Raw genomic sequence first — 18289 nt, 5'->3', positions numbered from 1 at the left:
CTACATGCATAGCCACTAATCTAAAAATAATACCAACATTATCTTTACTGTCTATTAATACGTAATCTGGTAAGATTCTTTGGCACGATTGCCACAAATGCAGTAATTTTGTTTTATTTGTATCCTCCCTTCCCTCTAGGAGTTCAAACACTCATCCAATACCTTCATTACTATACCATAATGGGTTTGTTATGGCTTTCAATTAATAAAGAATACCAACAGAAGCTACAGTAAGACTAAATATGAAAAATATTTATTTAATGATTTTTTATAACTGCCCTATACATGGCTCATGACTCAAATAACCAATGTCATTCTATCATTGCCCAATGCAAACAGAAAGCCAATAATAAGCAGACAAATAGCATCAAAGAACCCCATGTATATACTGAAATTTCATGTAGCCCTTGAGATCTTGATCTATTTAGCAATTACCCTGTAAAGTATTGTACCTTATAAGCTATCTCCACAGCTTCCTTCAGAGTCTTATCTTTATGAACTTCCAGTTTATTTTCCATCATTATTTGTTTTACAGGATGCATACAGAATAATTTTATCTGTAATTGCCATTGACAGAAAAAAAATCAAACTGAAAAAATCTGGAAAACATAATCATCTTACATGCTTTTACATTTTAAAGACTCTTTCAAATCAACAAATTATATCTCACAGATGATACTATATCAATGAATCAACAATACACGATTCTGTTCAAAAGGTGAAATGAAGAAACAGCATTAGATTAGCAAAATTCCAGAATATGTATTAAGTTAAGAATATGTATTAAGTTACTTTACCTAGGTTCTAAAAATATGTATTTTCAAATGTCTAAAATACATTGAAAACATAAGCCAAGTGTAAAGAAAAAACTTTTTAAATTTTAATCCATATCAACTGAAATATGAAAGAATACATATTGGCTTACGCCAATGTTATGCCAATGCAGCATATAATCATAAACCAGACCACTGCTGTCAGAAACTTAATATTCTCCACTCAGTTTAGAATTAACCTTGTTTAATAAAGAGTTTTCTCCATCTATCAATATGTATAAAATCATCTGCTCATCTTGCTCTAAGCAAACATTTGAGGTGGAATATGCCAAAACATACCTTGCAAGTATTGCGTTCTATTTCACGCTGCCTCTTTTCTTGTTCTTCCAGTTCCTTTTCTTTTTCTACTAATCGTTTAATATGCTCTGGATATTCATTGACTTCTAAGAACTCTATTAATGCAATAAGAATGTGAGCTTTTTTTAAAAAAAATACTTGGTTTTGTAGTATTTTGTTATTTTGTAAATGAATCTTACTTTAAATTACATATACAACTTTAGCCTGAGCCGTGGACCACTACCAGGCCATGGCCTGTTTGGAAACGGGCCGTTGAAGCAGCATGTGAGTGTGCAATGTTTCATTTGTGAATGTGCAGCATTTAAGTTGCATAAGTAAAACCATTCCCCGTTTGCTGCCTCCACCATCGGTCTGCAGAACCAAAAAATTTGGGGACCCCTGCCTTAAGGAATGCTGTCTAGGAGCATTTGTGAAATGGACCCACTGCTGAAATGGACCCAGTTACTCCCTTTTACACACTCTCTCTCTTTCTCTCTCTCTCTCTCCCTTTCTCTCTCTCTCTTTATGCATAGTCTATATATATATTAAACTATTTATCTGTAAAAATAAGCACCTCACATATCAAGCAATAAAATCTGTAGCTCAGTGCATGAGATTTAATAAACAAAACACTGCTTTACTCTTTCTTCAAAAACAGCTAATCTGAACCAATATACTTCCAACAGTCATTTTACCTGCATTCCAAATCCATGTTCACAAAAATAGCATGCTATCAAATTCAAAGAGGAAAAAAAAAACTATATATGTCTTCCCAATAATTTGGATTAATTTTTCTCCTTTCATGAATTTGAGAAAAGAAAAGCAATTTATTTATTTATTTTGTCACAACATCATACAAAAAGATTATATAGTATATAAACATATATATGAGTAAATGTTAGGAGGTATAAGCATATATATATATAGGAAGAAGAAAAGAAAAACAATAGGACAGTAACGGTAGGCACGTTTGTGCGCTTATGCACGCCCCTTATGGTCCTCTTAGGAATGGGGTGAGGTCAATAGTAGAAAGTTTTTGGTTAAAGCTTTTAGGATTATGGGAAGAGACCACAGAGTCAGGTAATCTAGATTTTATAGAAATGAGATGATTCAATCACATCAGAAATATCATTAAAACCACAATCAACCTATGAATAATGGAATGTGTACTTACTTGCATTTCTAGTTGTATCCTTTAGTCTATATATAAGCATGTATGCATTTGTTGAGCTATTGGAGTGATATAAAACAAACAAAAAATAGTATTTATATCTTGCATTTTAAAATACATATGCATTTAATAGCCCAAAATAAAATGCATAATTACATCTTAGTAAAAGTAATTATATGCATTCAACCTTTATAATCAAAGAATCAAACAGCACATTATTCAAATCCAGAAGCATTTCTATAATCTTCAAAGAATAAATCTTAAAGGTACAAGAGTCCTCTGCTTCAAATGAGTTACATCCTATTTGTCAAGGCAGAAGATCTGGAGCCTCACTTTTCACAAAATGATAAAAGCACAGCTGCCATTTCAAAAGTGACAAGTATTCAAGGATAATGCTGGATAATGAAAACAGAAGTGCACTTATAGTTGCTACACCTGGCTGCTTATAAATGCAGCTGGACTGGTCTTGGCCACAATATATCTGCTCCTTAAGGCTGACTTCCTGAGGCAGAACCGATCACTCTTGGATTGATATAGCTGAAGCTCTTCCAACTGCCATTCTGGGCACAGTTGCCAGGACAATACCTGCTTTTCTCAAAGTCTGTCAATCTGCTCTAGGTCTTCCTAATGAAGGCTTCCCCAGCTATGGATTGAACACTGCTTTTGACATGCTGAGATATTTTTTGTTCCTCATTTTGAACAAATGTCAAGGTATTTATGGATTTTATGTTGCTAGTTTTTAAATGACTACATATAGGCTTTTAAAGGTTTATATATTTGCATTGTAAACCAACTGGAATCATTTGTGAATGTACAACATATACATCTACTAATTATTCACTAAAACAAATAATTGTATTAATCCATTAAAAGGGCAAAGTTAATCAGCTCCAGAAGTACAATCTGCTACCTTGCAAAAGCACTGGAATAGTAGCCACGGCTTCCAGATGATCCACCATAAGTTTTCTTAATGTCTTCATGAGTTATCTAATTGAAAAATTAAGGTGATACACATTTAGTATATTTAAATGAATTGCATATTTTTAATATAATATTCCAGGAAACATAAGCAAGCCATACATGGAAATCATATTTCTCTGTGAACTAGTAACTTGAATTGAAGCAGAGAAAAAGAAAACAGGATATTGCAATGTTGAACAATGGGTAACCTCCCACAAAAAGACAAAATCTCATGAAATTCTTTACATCAATTTGACCTTTTAAGAATTGTAAGTTTTTTATTTCATTCATTTCATTACAGCTGCTGTTTTCTTCCATTTCCTGAGTGATGGAAGAGTAATATGACCTTCGGACCTTTCGCCGCGAACTGAAAACATATTTGTTTGTCCGCGCGGGGCTTTCTTAAATTGGGGAGATTTTAAATTTAACTGTTCTTAGTTTTAAATTGGGGTCTTTTAGATTATATATTTTAATTTATCGGCCTAACTGTATAATAAGTCTTTTAATTTATTTTTAATTGTACATTGTTTATTTTTATCTCGGCTGTACACCGCCCTGAGTCCTTCGGGAGAAGGGCAGTCTAGAAATCTAATAAAATAAATAATAAATAAATAAATTAAGTCCTTTAGAAATATAGTCCTTTAGAAATATGTGTAGTTATTAGATACAATCAGCAATGTATTATACAGGTAAGGACAAAGTGGAAGCAAAACTAATATGCGCAACCATTATAATATATACCAATCAGCAGAAATTTCCTCTCTGAAAAATCATATTCCATTTCCCCCTTCCTTTGCTTCAGCAGATAAGATATTTTGTTCTCAATCTGCCTGCTTATTTTTCTCTCCCTTCCTAATGATTTTCTTAGCTTGTGTAAATCTTGAGTTTCCTGTAACCATGCTAAAGCCACAGAGATGAGCCTGGAAAAACCACGCAGTGACTGTTACAAAAATATGACTGTATCCCCCCCCCCCCCCCCGCAATAAAGAAAACATTAGGAAGAGATACAAACTGACTTTAAACTCCCTGGAGTATAAGGAAGAGGAAACAGAACATCTAGTTAGGCTTTCAAAATTCTATTATTAGAGCTCAACGAGTAGTCTTTAATGGGTCTAAGTCAGACCTGGGCAAATTAAGGCCCGCGGGCCACATCCGGCCCTTTGTACGTCCCTGTCCGGCCCGCGTGAGGCCAATCATAAAAACCATAAATTAAACTTTTTTTAGGTGGAAAGCATTACAAGTTATTGTTTGTGGAGATTAACAAATTAAAAAATAAATTGCACTGGTTCAATAATTGTTTTTCTTATTTAACCAATAGACCACAGTTTCACATAACCTAATATACATATTTACAGAGTGCTTTACTCTTCTGATTATCAGTACCAGCTATTCAAAATATTTAATTTAAGTATTTTACAATGAAAGAAAGTTGGTGGCCCTCTGACACAATTCAGGCTTCTCATGCGGCCCCTGATAAAAATTAATTGCCCACCCCTGGTCTAAGTCTACATGGAGAGAAGTAAGCAGTGGAGTGCCACAAGGTTCGGTCTTAGGCCCAGAACTCTTCAGTATCTTCATAAACAACTTAGATGAGGGAATAGAAGGGGAACTCACCAAATTTGCAGATAATATTAAGCTGGCAGGAACACCCTAGAAGATAGGCTCAAGATCCAGATGGATCTTGACAGACTTGAACACTGGGCCCTATCTAACAAAATGAAATTCAATGTAGAGAAAAGTAAAGTCCTACACTTAGGTAAGAAAAACCAAAAGCAAACATATAAATTGGAAGAAACCAGGCTTAATAGTAGTAATTGTGAGAGGGATCTTTGACTGTTAGTGGATAACCAGCTAAATATGAGCCAACAGTGTGCAGCGGCAGCTAACAAAGCCAATGCAATCCTAAACTGCATTAACAGAGGGATACAATCAAGATCAAGTGAGGTACTAATACCACTCTATAAAGCCCTAGGAAGACCACACTTAAGAGTATTACATCCAGTTTTGGTCACCACACTATAAGAAAGATGTTGAGTAGAAAAGTGCAGAGGAGAGCAACCAGGATGATTAGGGGATTGGAGGCTAAAACATATGAAGAACGATTGCAGGAACTGGGCATGGCTAGTCTAGTGAAGAGAAGGACCAGGGGAGACATGATAGCCGTCTTCCAATAGTTGAGAGAGGCGGTGGTCAAGCTGTTTTACAAAGCACCTGAAAGCCAGACAAGGAATAATGGATGGAAACTGACCAAGGAGAGATTCAACCTAGAAATGAGGAGGAACTTTCTGACAGTGAGAACAATCAACCAATGGAACAGCTTGCATTCAGAAGTTGTCGAAGCTTCATCACTTGAGACTTTCAAGAAAAGACTGGACTGCCATTTGTCAGAAATAGTATAGGGTCTCCTGCTTAAGCGGGGGGTTGGACTAGATAACCTATAAGGTCTCTTCCAACTCTGTTAATTTATTAAAATCTGTTTCCTGACCTGGCTTACTTTGGACAAGCTGATGCCACTTTTTAAATCTGCATGCAGCTTAAATTTAAATCTATATGCTGTTTTGTTTCATTATAGACATCCTTGTTGGGATCACTATAATAACTTACCTTGCTAACATGTTGATCATTGAAACTGTACCATTGATCATCACTGAAGGATTTTATGCATGCATAATAGTGACCGCCAGCTGCACTTCCCGAATGAACCATAACAGAAAATAATTCATATAGTAATGAATTCTGTACAATAGAGAAAATAGCAAATACAGATTGGTCAGAAAATATTTGTAACATTTATTTATTTTAATTCTTACTAATTAATTTATTTTTCATACTATTCATATCTAATGCCCTTTGATTTGTACTTAAACCCTCAAATATTAATACTAATATTTAAAAGGATCTCTTGTTCCTTGTCCTATTTATATCAGAGCATATTCATTACAGTCACATTTTGTGAAATAACTAACTCCCCTGACAAGAAACAAAGCAAAGCAAACAAAACAAATCTGAACATTTATAAGAATATTTAAGTAGTAACAAATTTTTATAAAAATTAAATATTAAATTATCCCCCAAATCACTCTAATTCTAATATTTCCTGCTCATTCATTACTTATATTATTACTTCTAATAATATCTGTTCATTTTTATTTCTTGCCATCTCTTTTGCATTTCAAGCAGCATCTTGCTATGGTACTCTCAACAATAGCAATTGGCCCCAGAATGTATTTCAGCAACTTGGATATGGCTATGAAAACAAACATTCTATATTATATTTTTGTTTCTTCCCTCGCTGGAAATTGTTAGCTAATACTATTTTTCTTTACCTGCAAGTAGGCAAAATAACTGCTATTTTAGAAAATTTTCTTACAAATGAAATTAGCTACTGACATTCATTTTTCTAAAATCATGCAATTCATGTTCACATTATGGTATTGGTAAAATGTCTCTTGTAAGATAGATAGCTGTCTGTAAGACAGACAGACAGACAGACAATTGACATAAGGCTATCTCTATTACAGGTAGTCCTCAAGTCACAACCACAATTGAGTCCAAAATTTATGTTGCTAAGTGAAACATTTGTTAAGTGAGTTTGCCCCATTTTACGACTTTTCTTGCCACAGTTGTTAAGTGAATAATTGCATTTGTTTAGTTAGTAACATGGTTGTTAAGTGAATTTGGCTTCCCCATTGACTTTGCTTGTCAGAAGATCGCAAAAGGTAATCATATGATCAGGGACACTGCAACTGTCATAAATATGAACCAATTGCCAAGCATCCGAATTTTGATCATGTGACTATGGGGATGCTGCAAGGGTTATAAGTGTGAAAAATGGTCATAAGTAACTTTTTTCAGTGCCATTGTAACTTTGAATGGTCACTAAATGAAATGTTGTAAGTCAAGGATTACCTGTATGTGGCCACGGTTTTTTTTAAAGCTTTAATGGCCTCCCCTCAGGTTATTCTGCAATTAATTGAAAAATCAGCTAACCCTGACAGGTTTTGGTAAGACAAACAATATTTTGTGTTACTGTGTACAATACATAGTAATAATTTTAACAACGTAATTTTAACAACGTAACTATGTTTATAGGTATAATTTTACCTTTAAAAGGCATATTGAAATAGCATAAAATTATATAAGGTACCTTTTCACTGACAACTTTTGAAATTCTTTCAGCAGCACTATTATTTTCAAGACATATTCCTTCATCAATGCCATCGTCATTAGAAAAGTCATTACTCATCTGATCACTGTGACAACTGCCTTCATTCTCTGCTCCACTATCAGTGCAGCTCTCTGTTTGAGGAGACTTCTTAAAACAAGTCATAAGGATTAGTTTATAAACAATAAAGATTTATACAAAATAATTATCTAATTAAAGAAAAAATTATAAGACAAAATAATTGCCTTACAAAATAATTGAAATTGTAAAGTGGAGTCAACAGTGCATATCTTGTGTACAACGTGAGAATTAAATTCCTTTGTAAAAGTATGCTACAGACTTATTTTAGTTAAACAATGAATGGATTCTTATGTTCTCTCTTACTACACACTGATACTTAGAGATGAGCATACTTTACAAATACACAGCAAGGAGGCACTTCAGGGAATATAAGGCCTGCATCTTCTCCTTATTGCTTGGTACCTTGCACTACGGCATGTGTATCTGTATGCATGCGTAGCAGTTACAAACAAAGTCTAGGTTTTACATTTAAGAAGTTTGAAAGGAGAAAGGGGAAATCCCGATTCTGTGAATAAATTTCAAATTAATCTGATATGAAATAAGTTTGTAATTTAGAGTCAATTAAGGTATTTCTTAAAACATAATCCAAATAAATACTGATTATTACCTCATCTTCAATATCAATGAATGAGCCCATATCTAACTCCTCAGGAAATGTCATACGGTCATTAAGTTTTATCCTATGCATAGTGGTATAATCAAAATCAAATCTTTTTAATTGCAAAGTCAGCAAATAAGGAAAATGCAAGAATCGCAATCCCTGCAAGATACAAAGGGAAACCAATTGTCAATGATTAATTGCACTGCATATATGTTAATACACTCACCTTATTATTTAGGTTAAAATGTGTTTACCTTCCTTGCATCACATTTCTTCTTGCATCGTTCACAGAAATACTGATTGGCACCATCAAGGATCTCAGGCTGAATAAAAGCATGTAGAGCTTCCTCCTAATCAGAAATTTTTAAAAGACCAGCTTTACACACTATGCAATATTTAATACCTAGGCATCAAAGATTCTTGAATTTTATAACACAAGCCAGTGGAGAAAAGTATCTAACAGGTGACAAGTTATTTTATATTTTCCCTTCAGTAAGCAGCCAAATCATGATCTGTAAAATATTATTAAATAATTGATGGTTCCTGTGTTTAGATATTGTAATGTAAACAATTGAAAACAAAATCTGTTATCTTGCACATCACATTAAATCGCAGAGGCAGTCCCCCATCCATAAGTTCCATATCCTCAGCCATTTTATTTAAAGCTGGCTTTATTTTAATGGGAACAAGTTCTTTATCAAATATATGGTATATTTTTAATTATTAAAATTCTATCTACGCTAGAGAATATTTCCACATTAACCTGAAAACTTAACATGTAAGTTAACATTATTAAATAATTGATGGTTCCTGTGTTTAGATATTGTAATGTAAACAATTGAAAACAAAATCTGTATTTCTCTGTACAAGCTTCATTAAGTACAACTGGTTTCCCTATAAAATATGACTTGAGAATATATCTTGCTCTTACCAAAGAAACTTGACTCATTTCTTATGCTTTAATAAACTCAATTCAAGGGTTTTCTGTAAAACCCTACCTGGCTTGAAATTCACCTACATGCAGAAGTCCGCTTAGCATGTCAAATACCCTGATGTCCCCTTTAGAACATCCATACTATCTAACAAGACACAAGTTATGAGGCGGGGAAGAAATATTCTATCCACTCCCCATTATACTGTCTTCAGAAAATGAAAGAGCTAATATAGAACAAGACAAGATTATAGTTTCAGTTGATGTCACAGAACATTTTACACCCACAGACACAGAACTAGTGATAAAAATGGCAGCAATACTACATAACACACCCAACCTAAGCAAATATATTAAGTTTGAAATAGCCAGGATTATGGACTTCTGCCTCTTTTCATCAACGTATTTTTAATTTTATGGACAAACACAGTCAACAAATCAGAGGAACACCGATGGAATCATCACTTACAGGACTCATAATAGATACTGCAGCATCTAGAAACTCTAGCATTTCCAACAAAAATATGAATCCAGTATGTAGATTGCATCTTTTTATAAGAAAAAAGGACAAATGGACACATGCAAAAATCAACAGCATCTTCAAAAAAGGGAAAGAAGAAAACAATAACTACTTTTCTTGGATATCCTTATCAGTAGAGAAAATAATGGCAAATTAGAAAAAGAAGTCTATCAAAAAAAAAAAATCATCCACACTAACCAAGTGCTCAAATACCAAAGTAGCAACCCAACTTTCCACAAGAGGAGTTTGGGACAAGCACAAATGCACTGCAGCAACCTAGACACTAGAAAAGGAAAAAGCGTGCCTATACAACATCTTCTAAGAAAATGTATACCCATGAAACTTTTCAAGTAGAATGTGACCACTCAAACCACAACACAGCTAATACAAGCTATAAAAAGGATAACATTGCCAAACATCAAAAACAACTCAGAAACAACCAACAGACTATTTACAACCACATGGCATCACAACATGCAAGCCAACTAAAGTCCTCCAAAGCATCTTAAGTGACTCAAAAGAGAGCCACTATGTTGGACAGACAGGTAGAAGACTAGCAGAGTGCATCCAGGAACACAAACTAGCAATCAGACATAATGATGAAATCTCCTTAATTTCACAACACCTGGCCAATTTAAGCATAGTTGCAGTTGAACATCCTAGACAATGCTAAATCCAAAAACACTAGGGAATTTGGGGACGCCTTGCATTCAGACAAATCAGTCATGAGTAAGCACATAAACAAGGTAAACAAGTTCCGCATACTATTCAAAGGAGGCAAAAGCTAAAAAGGAAGCAAAAAGATCATAACACCTCCTTGTCAGCAATCAAATCCCAGATAAACAAGAATTCACACCAGGACTAATACCAGACAAACAAACAGTAAACAACAGTCTAATCAAGGAACTACTAAGGAGAAAATAACATCCTTACCAACATTGAGAAGTCAAGGGTATATAGATAGATAGCTAACCTCACTCCCTTCTAGCACTGCTCAGACAGCACCAAGGATTATGCATGTGTGTGTGTGTATGTGTGTGTGTGTGTGTGTGAGAGAGAGAGAGAGACAGACAGACAGAGACAGAAGGACTGAGAAAGAGATATCTTATTTTCAGAAGTTCTCTATAGAAAAGCTTACCTTTTTACTCCAAAGTATTCCTTTTGCTTATCCTTATCAGGTTTATAAAATATATGTTTGGAATATTTTAATTCATGGCTTTTTTTTTTAGCATTTTTGTATTATTTTTTTATCATTTTCTCAGTAAAGATTTCTGAAAAATGGATGCTAAAGGATATTAAAATATTTGAAAAATCCTTTAAATATGTAGTCTACTATCTTGCAAAGCTTAAATGTGACTGGAATATTTGAATATTTTGTAAAAAGCACTTAACAAAATGTCCATCTAGATTTCAATGCAATAACCCATTTTTTTCATAACAAATCTTTTTAATAATGAAAATAAATTCAAATAGTACCATAATCAGTTATAGCAAAGATACTAATGAATATGGAGAAGAAAATTTAGTGTTGGTCTAAATTCAATTCAGATATTCAAAAAATTCAAGACACTGTACCAGATAAATGTGAAAGTTGAGAGGAAATCAAGGTTACAACCTATATAAGAACCTTTGCCCACAAAGGTTAAAACAGACACAACATTAGCCTGCTATCACTGTGTAAATTTCAAGGCAAATGTTATCATTTTTAAAAAATAAAATAAAATCCTGTGACTCAATTTCTCTCATCAACAGTTGTTCCCTGGAGTCTAAATAAATAAAAGGGGGCTTAGTTGGGCAGAAGACTCACCAATTGCAAAATGACTGGTGCACAGCTTATAAGACTACTATCTAAAGCATGTTGTTTGATGGATCCCACTTTGGGAGGAGATCAAGGATAGGGGAAGGTCTTCAAAAAGCCTCCAATTCACCCCTTCTCCCTCCATTTCTGAGAGCTCAGAGAAGCACTAAGAACAAACAAAACAAAACATTTACAGCCCTCACTTTTTCACATGGGTAAGAATTCTGTCACTGCTGAAACAGAAGACACTTTTTAAAAAAGCTCCTAACTCCCAATGGCGGAGCAGAGGTGGGATGGTGGTCATGAGGCTGAAGTAAAAAGTAAGATGCTGCTATAATTTTCTATGATTGCTTTTTAAAACAAAAACAAAAAAAATATAGAAAACGCATACTTCATCTAAAAACCATGAAATGGAAAAAATATTTTTGGCAAAATGATTTTTTTTTATCAAAAGGGGTTGCTACTGAAAATTCTAAAGTGCATGTCAATTTGAAGTTTGACCCCACATTACACATATTAAAATCTAAAGCCAACATGCACATTTCTTACACATACTGTAGAAATTTTGATTGTAACTATGGCTTAAATATTTTTAGGAAAAATGTCCTAATTACAATTCTGAAGTTGTGCATACCATAACATTTATATATTTTTTCTAGAAATATTGAGATAAACAAAACTATATCTCTTTAATTAAGAAGTAAATGATGTGAAAAAATAGGCATGTGAAATTTATGTAAGCTCTGTGTGATGTGCAAGTCAACAAGGAACCATACTGTGCTATACAGAAAAAAAAAGAAGAGGGATGCTCCTAAAGATCTTCTAAAACTAGATAAAAATCCATGAATGGTAATGCATTATTTAATGGCTTTATTGCTTACCAAGGAGAAAATTAAACCAAGTATTTTAATCTTTTTACAGATCACCTTTAAAAAAATATATTTACATAGTTCTTAATAATCTTATTTTTCATTCTGGTATTTTTTTTAATTTCTAGAAGCATTGTAATTTTATAATTACAAAATGTGTAGGTTTTTTTTATTCTTTTAGTTTTATAATCTTAATAGTCCATGAAATTATCTCTATAAATATACAGTCAGGACCAAGTATTTACTTCCTCAAATCAAGTGCAACCAGTCAGATCCAACTTGCTGTATTGCTCTCACCTACAGATCATATTAATTGAAATTAGTCGCATTGAAAAATCAGTGGAGTTAGTGGCAGACATAATGGTAGGGAAGAGTCCCCCTCCCAAACTTAATGGGAAACAGTATTCAACTAACACTGATAATGATTTAATTACAAGAGCAAAATGCAACATAAACACAGTATTTACTGTCCTATAATAAATTACACAAGCTACTGTAATACATGTCAATGCAAAAGGGTATCTTACAAATTGTTGTGATAGAGAGACCGACTTTGTTTTTTAATTGTTACAGCTTCTGTATACTCTGAAAAGTCAGTGTGTGTCAGCCCCAGAGCAGACTAAGAAACAGATACCATGTAAACCTCTTAGGATAGCTATACTGTAGTTAGAGAACCTTACAAATCTGAATGTGCTTCTCTTCCTCCTTCTTTTATCTTCAGTCTTTGCCTGGATTATGCCTTATTTATCTGATCAATGCCAATTATCTGATATTTCCTCTGCCCTATTTTATAGTCACTACAGCTACTGCTGCTTCAAAAACTTTTTTTTCTCTCTTCCCACCCCCACCCCCTCATGCATGTAGATAACATAGCCGGGATGAGAGAAAAGTAAAGTGACTTTGGAGAATTTTAAAACTTTCAGGACACGTCTTTCTGAGACATCCCTATACTGTTAAAGTATAAAACAAGCATTATGCAAAAAGCAATCATCATGTGTTCAACAAACTAAATTTTTTGAATTTAGAAATTTTGGCTTAACATTGTTATAAATCTTATCTTGTTATGTAAGATTTACTACTTCTGGCTATTTATAATGTCATTTTAGTTTTTTTCTATGATATTCAAAATGGCACTTCAAAAGTCTAGTAGGTCTCTTTTTAGACTAAATCTAAATATGCTTAACAATGTGTTCTTAGGGCAATTACGAATAGTTCTCGACTTAGGACCAGACTTTTCAAAATTATGACGGTGCTGAAAAAAGTGAGTTACAACTAATTCTTCCACTTTCAATCACCACAGCATCCTTGCAATCATGTGATCAAAATTCAAGTGCTTGGCAACTGCTATACATTCATGACAGCTGCAGGTTCCCAAAGTCACATGATCACTATTTGTGATCATCACAGAGGGGTTTCAACACGCAGAGTCAATGGGGGAAACCAGAATTACTTAACAATCACTTAATTCTCTTAAAAACCACACCGAAAAAGTTGTAAAATTGAGTACAATTGTTTTAACAACTGCACTGCTTAGTGAAAGAAGTTCAGGTGCCAATTCTGGTCATCAGTCGAGGACTATAACATTTAAAAATATTTACACAAATATATTTCCAAAACTGGAAAATTGTTTGTAACTTTTATTCTAGGTAAATGTTTAGGCAAGCAATCAGATTGTTTAGAACCTGTCAAATTAAATATGTATACATGGCTAAACTTATTGTATCATAGATCAATAACTCCTGTTGTTTATTCTGAAGCTGATTAATTATTTGTGTGTAAAATGTAACTATTTGGGCTGATTATTTTATGTAACATGAAAACAAGAAGCACTACAGTGATGATATACCTTGGCTGGTTTAACTTGATTATCATCAACATGATTAAAAGACTTGTGTGGACTTTTACTCTCCTAAACAATACTTTTCTTTGAAGCTTATTTTTTATGGTTTCTACTGGTCTAAAAAGGGCACTTCAAACTTCTATTGATCAGAATAATTAAATATTATTAAATATTAAATAAAGGAACTGATCTTTTCTAAGATGACATTTAAATGCAAATGACAAATAGTTCTATTTCAATCCTACATTTAGGATTAAATGTACATTTAGGATTAAAGCAAACTAGAGCAAGTTAACTTTATAAACTTTTGGAAGATTCTTTTTTCAAGTTCAAGGATAAAATATTCAAATTAAATATTTAGACAAGAATATTTAATGCAGCAGAGCTACTATTTTAAAATAGAAAAGGTCTACTGTATTTCTTCTGCAGCTAAGGTATTGCAAAAATAGCAAAAGCAATAGCACTCAGACTTGTATTAGCACAATAGCACTTAGACTTAGCTTCATAGTGCTTTTACAGCTCACTCTAAGTGGTTTATAGAGTCAGCGTATTGAATCTGGGTCCTCATTTTACCAACCTCGGAAAGCTGGAAGGCTGAGTCAACTTTGAGCCTGTGAGATTTGACCTGCTGAACTACCGCTAGCAGTCAGCTGAAGTAGCCTGCATGCTGCACTCTAACTACTGCGCCACTTCGGCTCTTACCAAAAATAACAATCAGCTGCTGAATGACTGCCAGATATATTTTCATAAGGGTTCTGGCTCATTAAGATGGCTTAGGCTATATTTTTAAAATATTATTTGCAACTTCTCATATGTTTAATACATTTGCAGTCTGTCATGGGGAAAACATGAGGCTTGAGCTTGCATCTGTGTGGGGTTTAATTTTTCCCCCCCATATTCAACTTTGTTGAACATTTTCAAACAACCTAGAACTAAAAGAAAAATTATGGTAATGTAAGTTCTTCCTTGAGCTGTTTTCATTGGCATTTCACATAGCAGAATTTACGTCTCGCCTGGATTACTGCAATGCTCTCTACATGGGGCTCCCCTTGAAGGGCATCCGGAGGCTGCAGTTAGTTCAGAATGCGGCTGCGCGGGTTATAGAGGGAGCCCCTCGTGGCTCCCGTATGACACCAATCCTGTGCAGGCTGCACTGGCTACCTGTGGCCTTCCGGGTGCGCTTCAGGGTTTTAGTAACCACCTTCAAAGCGCTCCATGGCATAGGGCCGGGTTATTTACGGGACCGCCTACTGCTACCGGATACCTCTCACCGACCCGTGCGCTCTCACAGAGAGGGACTCCTCAGGGTGCCGTCAGCTAGGCAGTGTCGTCTGGCGACGCCCAGGGGAAGGGCCTTCTCTGTGGGGGCTCCCACCCTCTGGAACGAACTCCCCCCAGGACTCCGTCAACTTCCGGACCTCCGTACCTTCCGTCGCAAGCTCAAGACACATTTATTCATCTGTGCAGGACTGGCTTAGATTTTAAATTTATAGGGGTTTTAAATTGGTTTTAATATTTATATTTCTATTTTTAATAATTGGGCATTAGAATAAGTTTTTTAATGTTTATTTTAATTTGTATATAAGTGTTTTATATGCCTGTGAACCGCCCTGAGTCCTTCGGGAGATAGGGCGGTATACAAATATGAATAATAAATAAATAAATAAAATAAATTTTCAGACATCATATTTGGAATTTTGTGTAAAACTCCAAAATGATTCAAGTGTGGTTTCTAATGGTCTCAGGGGGAAAGGATGAGTTTTGTCGTTTATGTCATTGTTTACATTTTTTTACAAAGCAGCAATGTAGAGTCTGCAAAGAGCAAAACAAAGATTTTTTGTTTTGTTTTGTTATCTTGTCAGCAGTCTTAAAAACAAGTATCAAAATATTCCATTTTATGGGTACATGGGCGCTTGGAGATCATAGTTAAAAAACCCCTCAAGATCTATTTTGAAGAGTCAGCAGGAAACAGCTAAATATACCTAAATAAAGTTAATTATTAAAAAATTCTTTTAAAATACTACTAGAAATTGTAAATATTTGCAGTGACAATTAGAAACAATGACCAGATTGACTTTTGGGAAAGGGCAACAAAGATTAGTAACATTCATTATATTTAAAAAAAATATAAAATCACTTACCTCTAACTAGAATTCTTTCAAGGTAATATCCTCCATAGATCCTCTATTTTGGATAGTGTCGTCTGTGACAAGTCCCCTCAGAAAAACACTAGCAAGATCAAAAGAACTTTACATTCCCTTCTACAAGCCCTATTAGCGCATGTGTTGATCCCATTATGATTATTTTGTTCTGAGTCAAATTCTTATTTATCCTTTTTAATGGGGGATCAATGGAGGATACTACCTTCAGAGAATTCCATTTAGAAACAGGTGACTTTTCTTTTCTCCAAAAGAAAGTATCCTCCATAGTTCCAAAATTCTGAAAACTACAACTACAATATTTTTCTAGAGGATCAGCTTTGCAATCTAATGTAGGAAAAATCTAGTATTTCAGATGAATAGATTATTAACACAGTAGGTAAAACAGCACATAATATTGAGTCTCATGTTTGGATAATCGTAAGGAAAATAGACAATACTGTCCAAACTAAACAAGAATAATACAGGTACTCCTCAATTTATAACCACAATTGGGAGTGGAATTTCTGTTGCTAACTGTCACAAAGTGCGATGTCATGTGACCACACTGCTTAGTAATGGAAATTCCACTACTTCTGGCTGCCATTGTTAACTGTGGTCATTAAGTGAGTACCCACCCCAATCTAAGCTATTCTGGGCTTGGTTCCTCCCAGTCCTGAGCCTTGGTAAGTGCCTCCTTTTCAAATCCTGCCACCTGCCTATCTCCCCATCTCTGTTCCTCTGGCTACCCTACTCCATCTTGTGGGGTAGCAAGTAGAAAAGCCCCAGCTGATCTCATCCATCTTCTTGCTCTCGATTCTGACAAGGCCATTCGTGAGGCAACTGTTGACCACTTGAGGCTATCTTCTCCAGGTCTCATGAGGTAACAGCAGTTGCCTTAGAAAGTGCCAAGTCAGACATGTTTGGTCAGCAGAAGCAGCAAGAAGATGGTGAAGGCTGGCTAGGACAGTAGGGGCTGCGGACTATACGGAAGGAAAAGGTAGGAAGAAGATAGATCTATGACTGTAACTGCCAAGCGCCCAAATTTTGATCTCATGCAGAGCTGCTGCAGTGGCCATAACTTCAGGGACCTATTTTAAGGTCTTTCATTCAGCACCACAAAAACTTCAAATGGTCATAAGTCGATGACCATCTGAAAGTCATTTGATATCAGGCAATTTTTCCTTAGTTAGAATATATGGGGGAGGGGGGGAGAATCATATGTTATTTATATACAAAACTGCTTCTTTGTCTAGGTACCAGCCCTTAATATTTTACCTGTTAGAAAGACAACACAGACACAGCATTTTATCCAACTAGCTCCCATTATCCAAGAGTATTTTCCATTTAAAAACAAGAAACAAATCAGAATATGAAGGCCCTAAATATTCTATTTATAAGAAACATTTTATAGTGATGTTATATACATAAAAATGTACTATTTGCAATTCTGCTAAGTTGCATAGCATATTAAACTTAACAAAGCATAAAGGTTTCTAAAAACTGTTCATTTAAAATCAGAAAGATTATCATACTCCTCTGGCTATCTAGCAACTGATTAGCTAGTAAAGATTATTTCAAGATGACCTTGGCTTCTGGTGTTATTATGTCAGTGTCATTTCCTTGGCAACAGTACAGAAATGATTGCCTTTGTCTTCTTCAAGGATATTTTTTCAACTTCTTGTCTAGCTTATCAGTTTGCTTTCTCTCGGTGGTCTGGCATGGAATGTGCCTATGTGACTCTTCCACAGGGCATATCCATTAGGGTAGAGTAGTTTAGGTTAGATTCTTTCCAAATAATATGTGCAAATAAAGAACTGAACTTTGGCTGGAGTGTTTTACATAGTTTTTTTGCTAGGCCTAACAATCTCTTTAAAATAGCAACTTTATTTTAAAATACCTCTAACTCTGTCTAAATGTTCAAGATGAACAAAAGTGGGCTAGGAGCAGAAGCCTAATTTGGCAAGAAGTTAGCATTTGCTTGGATTGAAATTCTTGTGGAAAAAGTCTGGGCAACACAAACCTACTACAACATGTTATTAGGCATCCATATCTGTATATATCTATCTTGTATCTTAACTGAGATTATAAAATATACATTCTTGG

At 34.6% G+C, this 18289-nt stretch overlaps 1 protein-coding gene across 5 annotated transcripts in view; it reads right to left on the bottom strand.

The window, feature by feature from the left end:
* The window catches only part of USP47 (ubiquitin specific peptidase 47), a 58308-nt gene that overhangs the window by 18161 nt on the left and 21858 nt on the right, over positions 1-18289 (bottom strand). For 4 of the 5 annotated variants that reach the window (XM_058160020.1, XM_058160054.1, XM_058160045.1 and 1 more), the window contains 8 exons: positions 8342-8437; positions 8094-8246; positions 7388-7555; positions 5845-5976; positions 3191-3267; positions 2284-2339; positions 1113-1225; positions 453-557 (listed from right to left, as the gene is read on the bottom strand). In XM_058160020.1, coding sequence (XP_058016003.1) covers positions 453-557; positions 1113-1225; positions 2284-2339; positions 3191-3267; positions 5845-5976; positions 7388-7555; positions 8094-8246; positions 8342-8437 — 900 coding nt within the window. The remainder of the gene's footprint in view (positions 1-452; positions 558-1112; positions 1226-2283; positions 2340-3190; positions 3268-5844; positions 5977-7387; positions 7556-8093; positions 8247-8341; positions 8438-18289) is intronic. The other variant, XM_058160028.1, reaches the window with a different exon arrangement.

Source organism: Ahaetulla prasina, chromosome 1, assembly GCF_028640845.1.
Source record: "Ahaetulla prasina isolate Xishuangbanna chromosome 1, ASM2864084v1, whole genome shotgun sequence".
In the NCBI taxonomy this organism is placed as follows: Eukaryota; Metazoa; Chordata; class Lepidosauria; order Squamata; family Colubridae; genus Ahaetulla; species Ahaetulla prasina.
The sequence above is the reverse complement of the archived record's forward strand: the minus strand, read 5'-3'. Positions and strand labels throughout refer to the sequence as shown.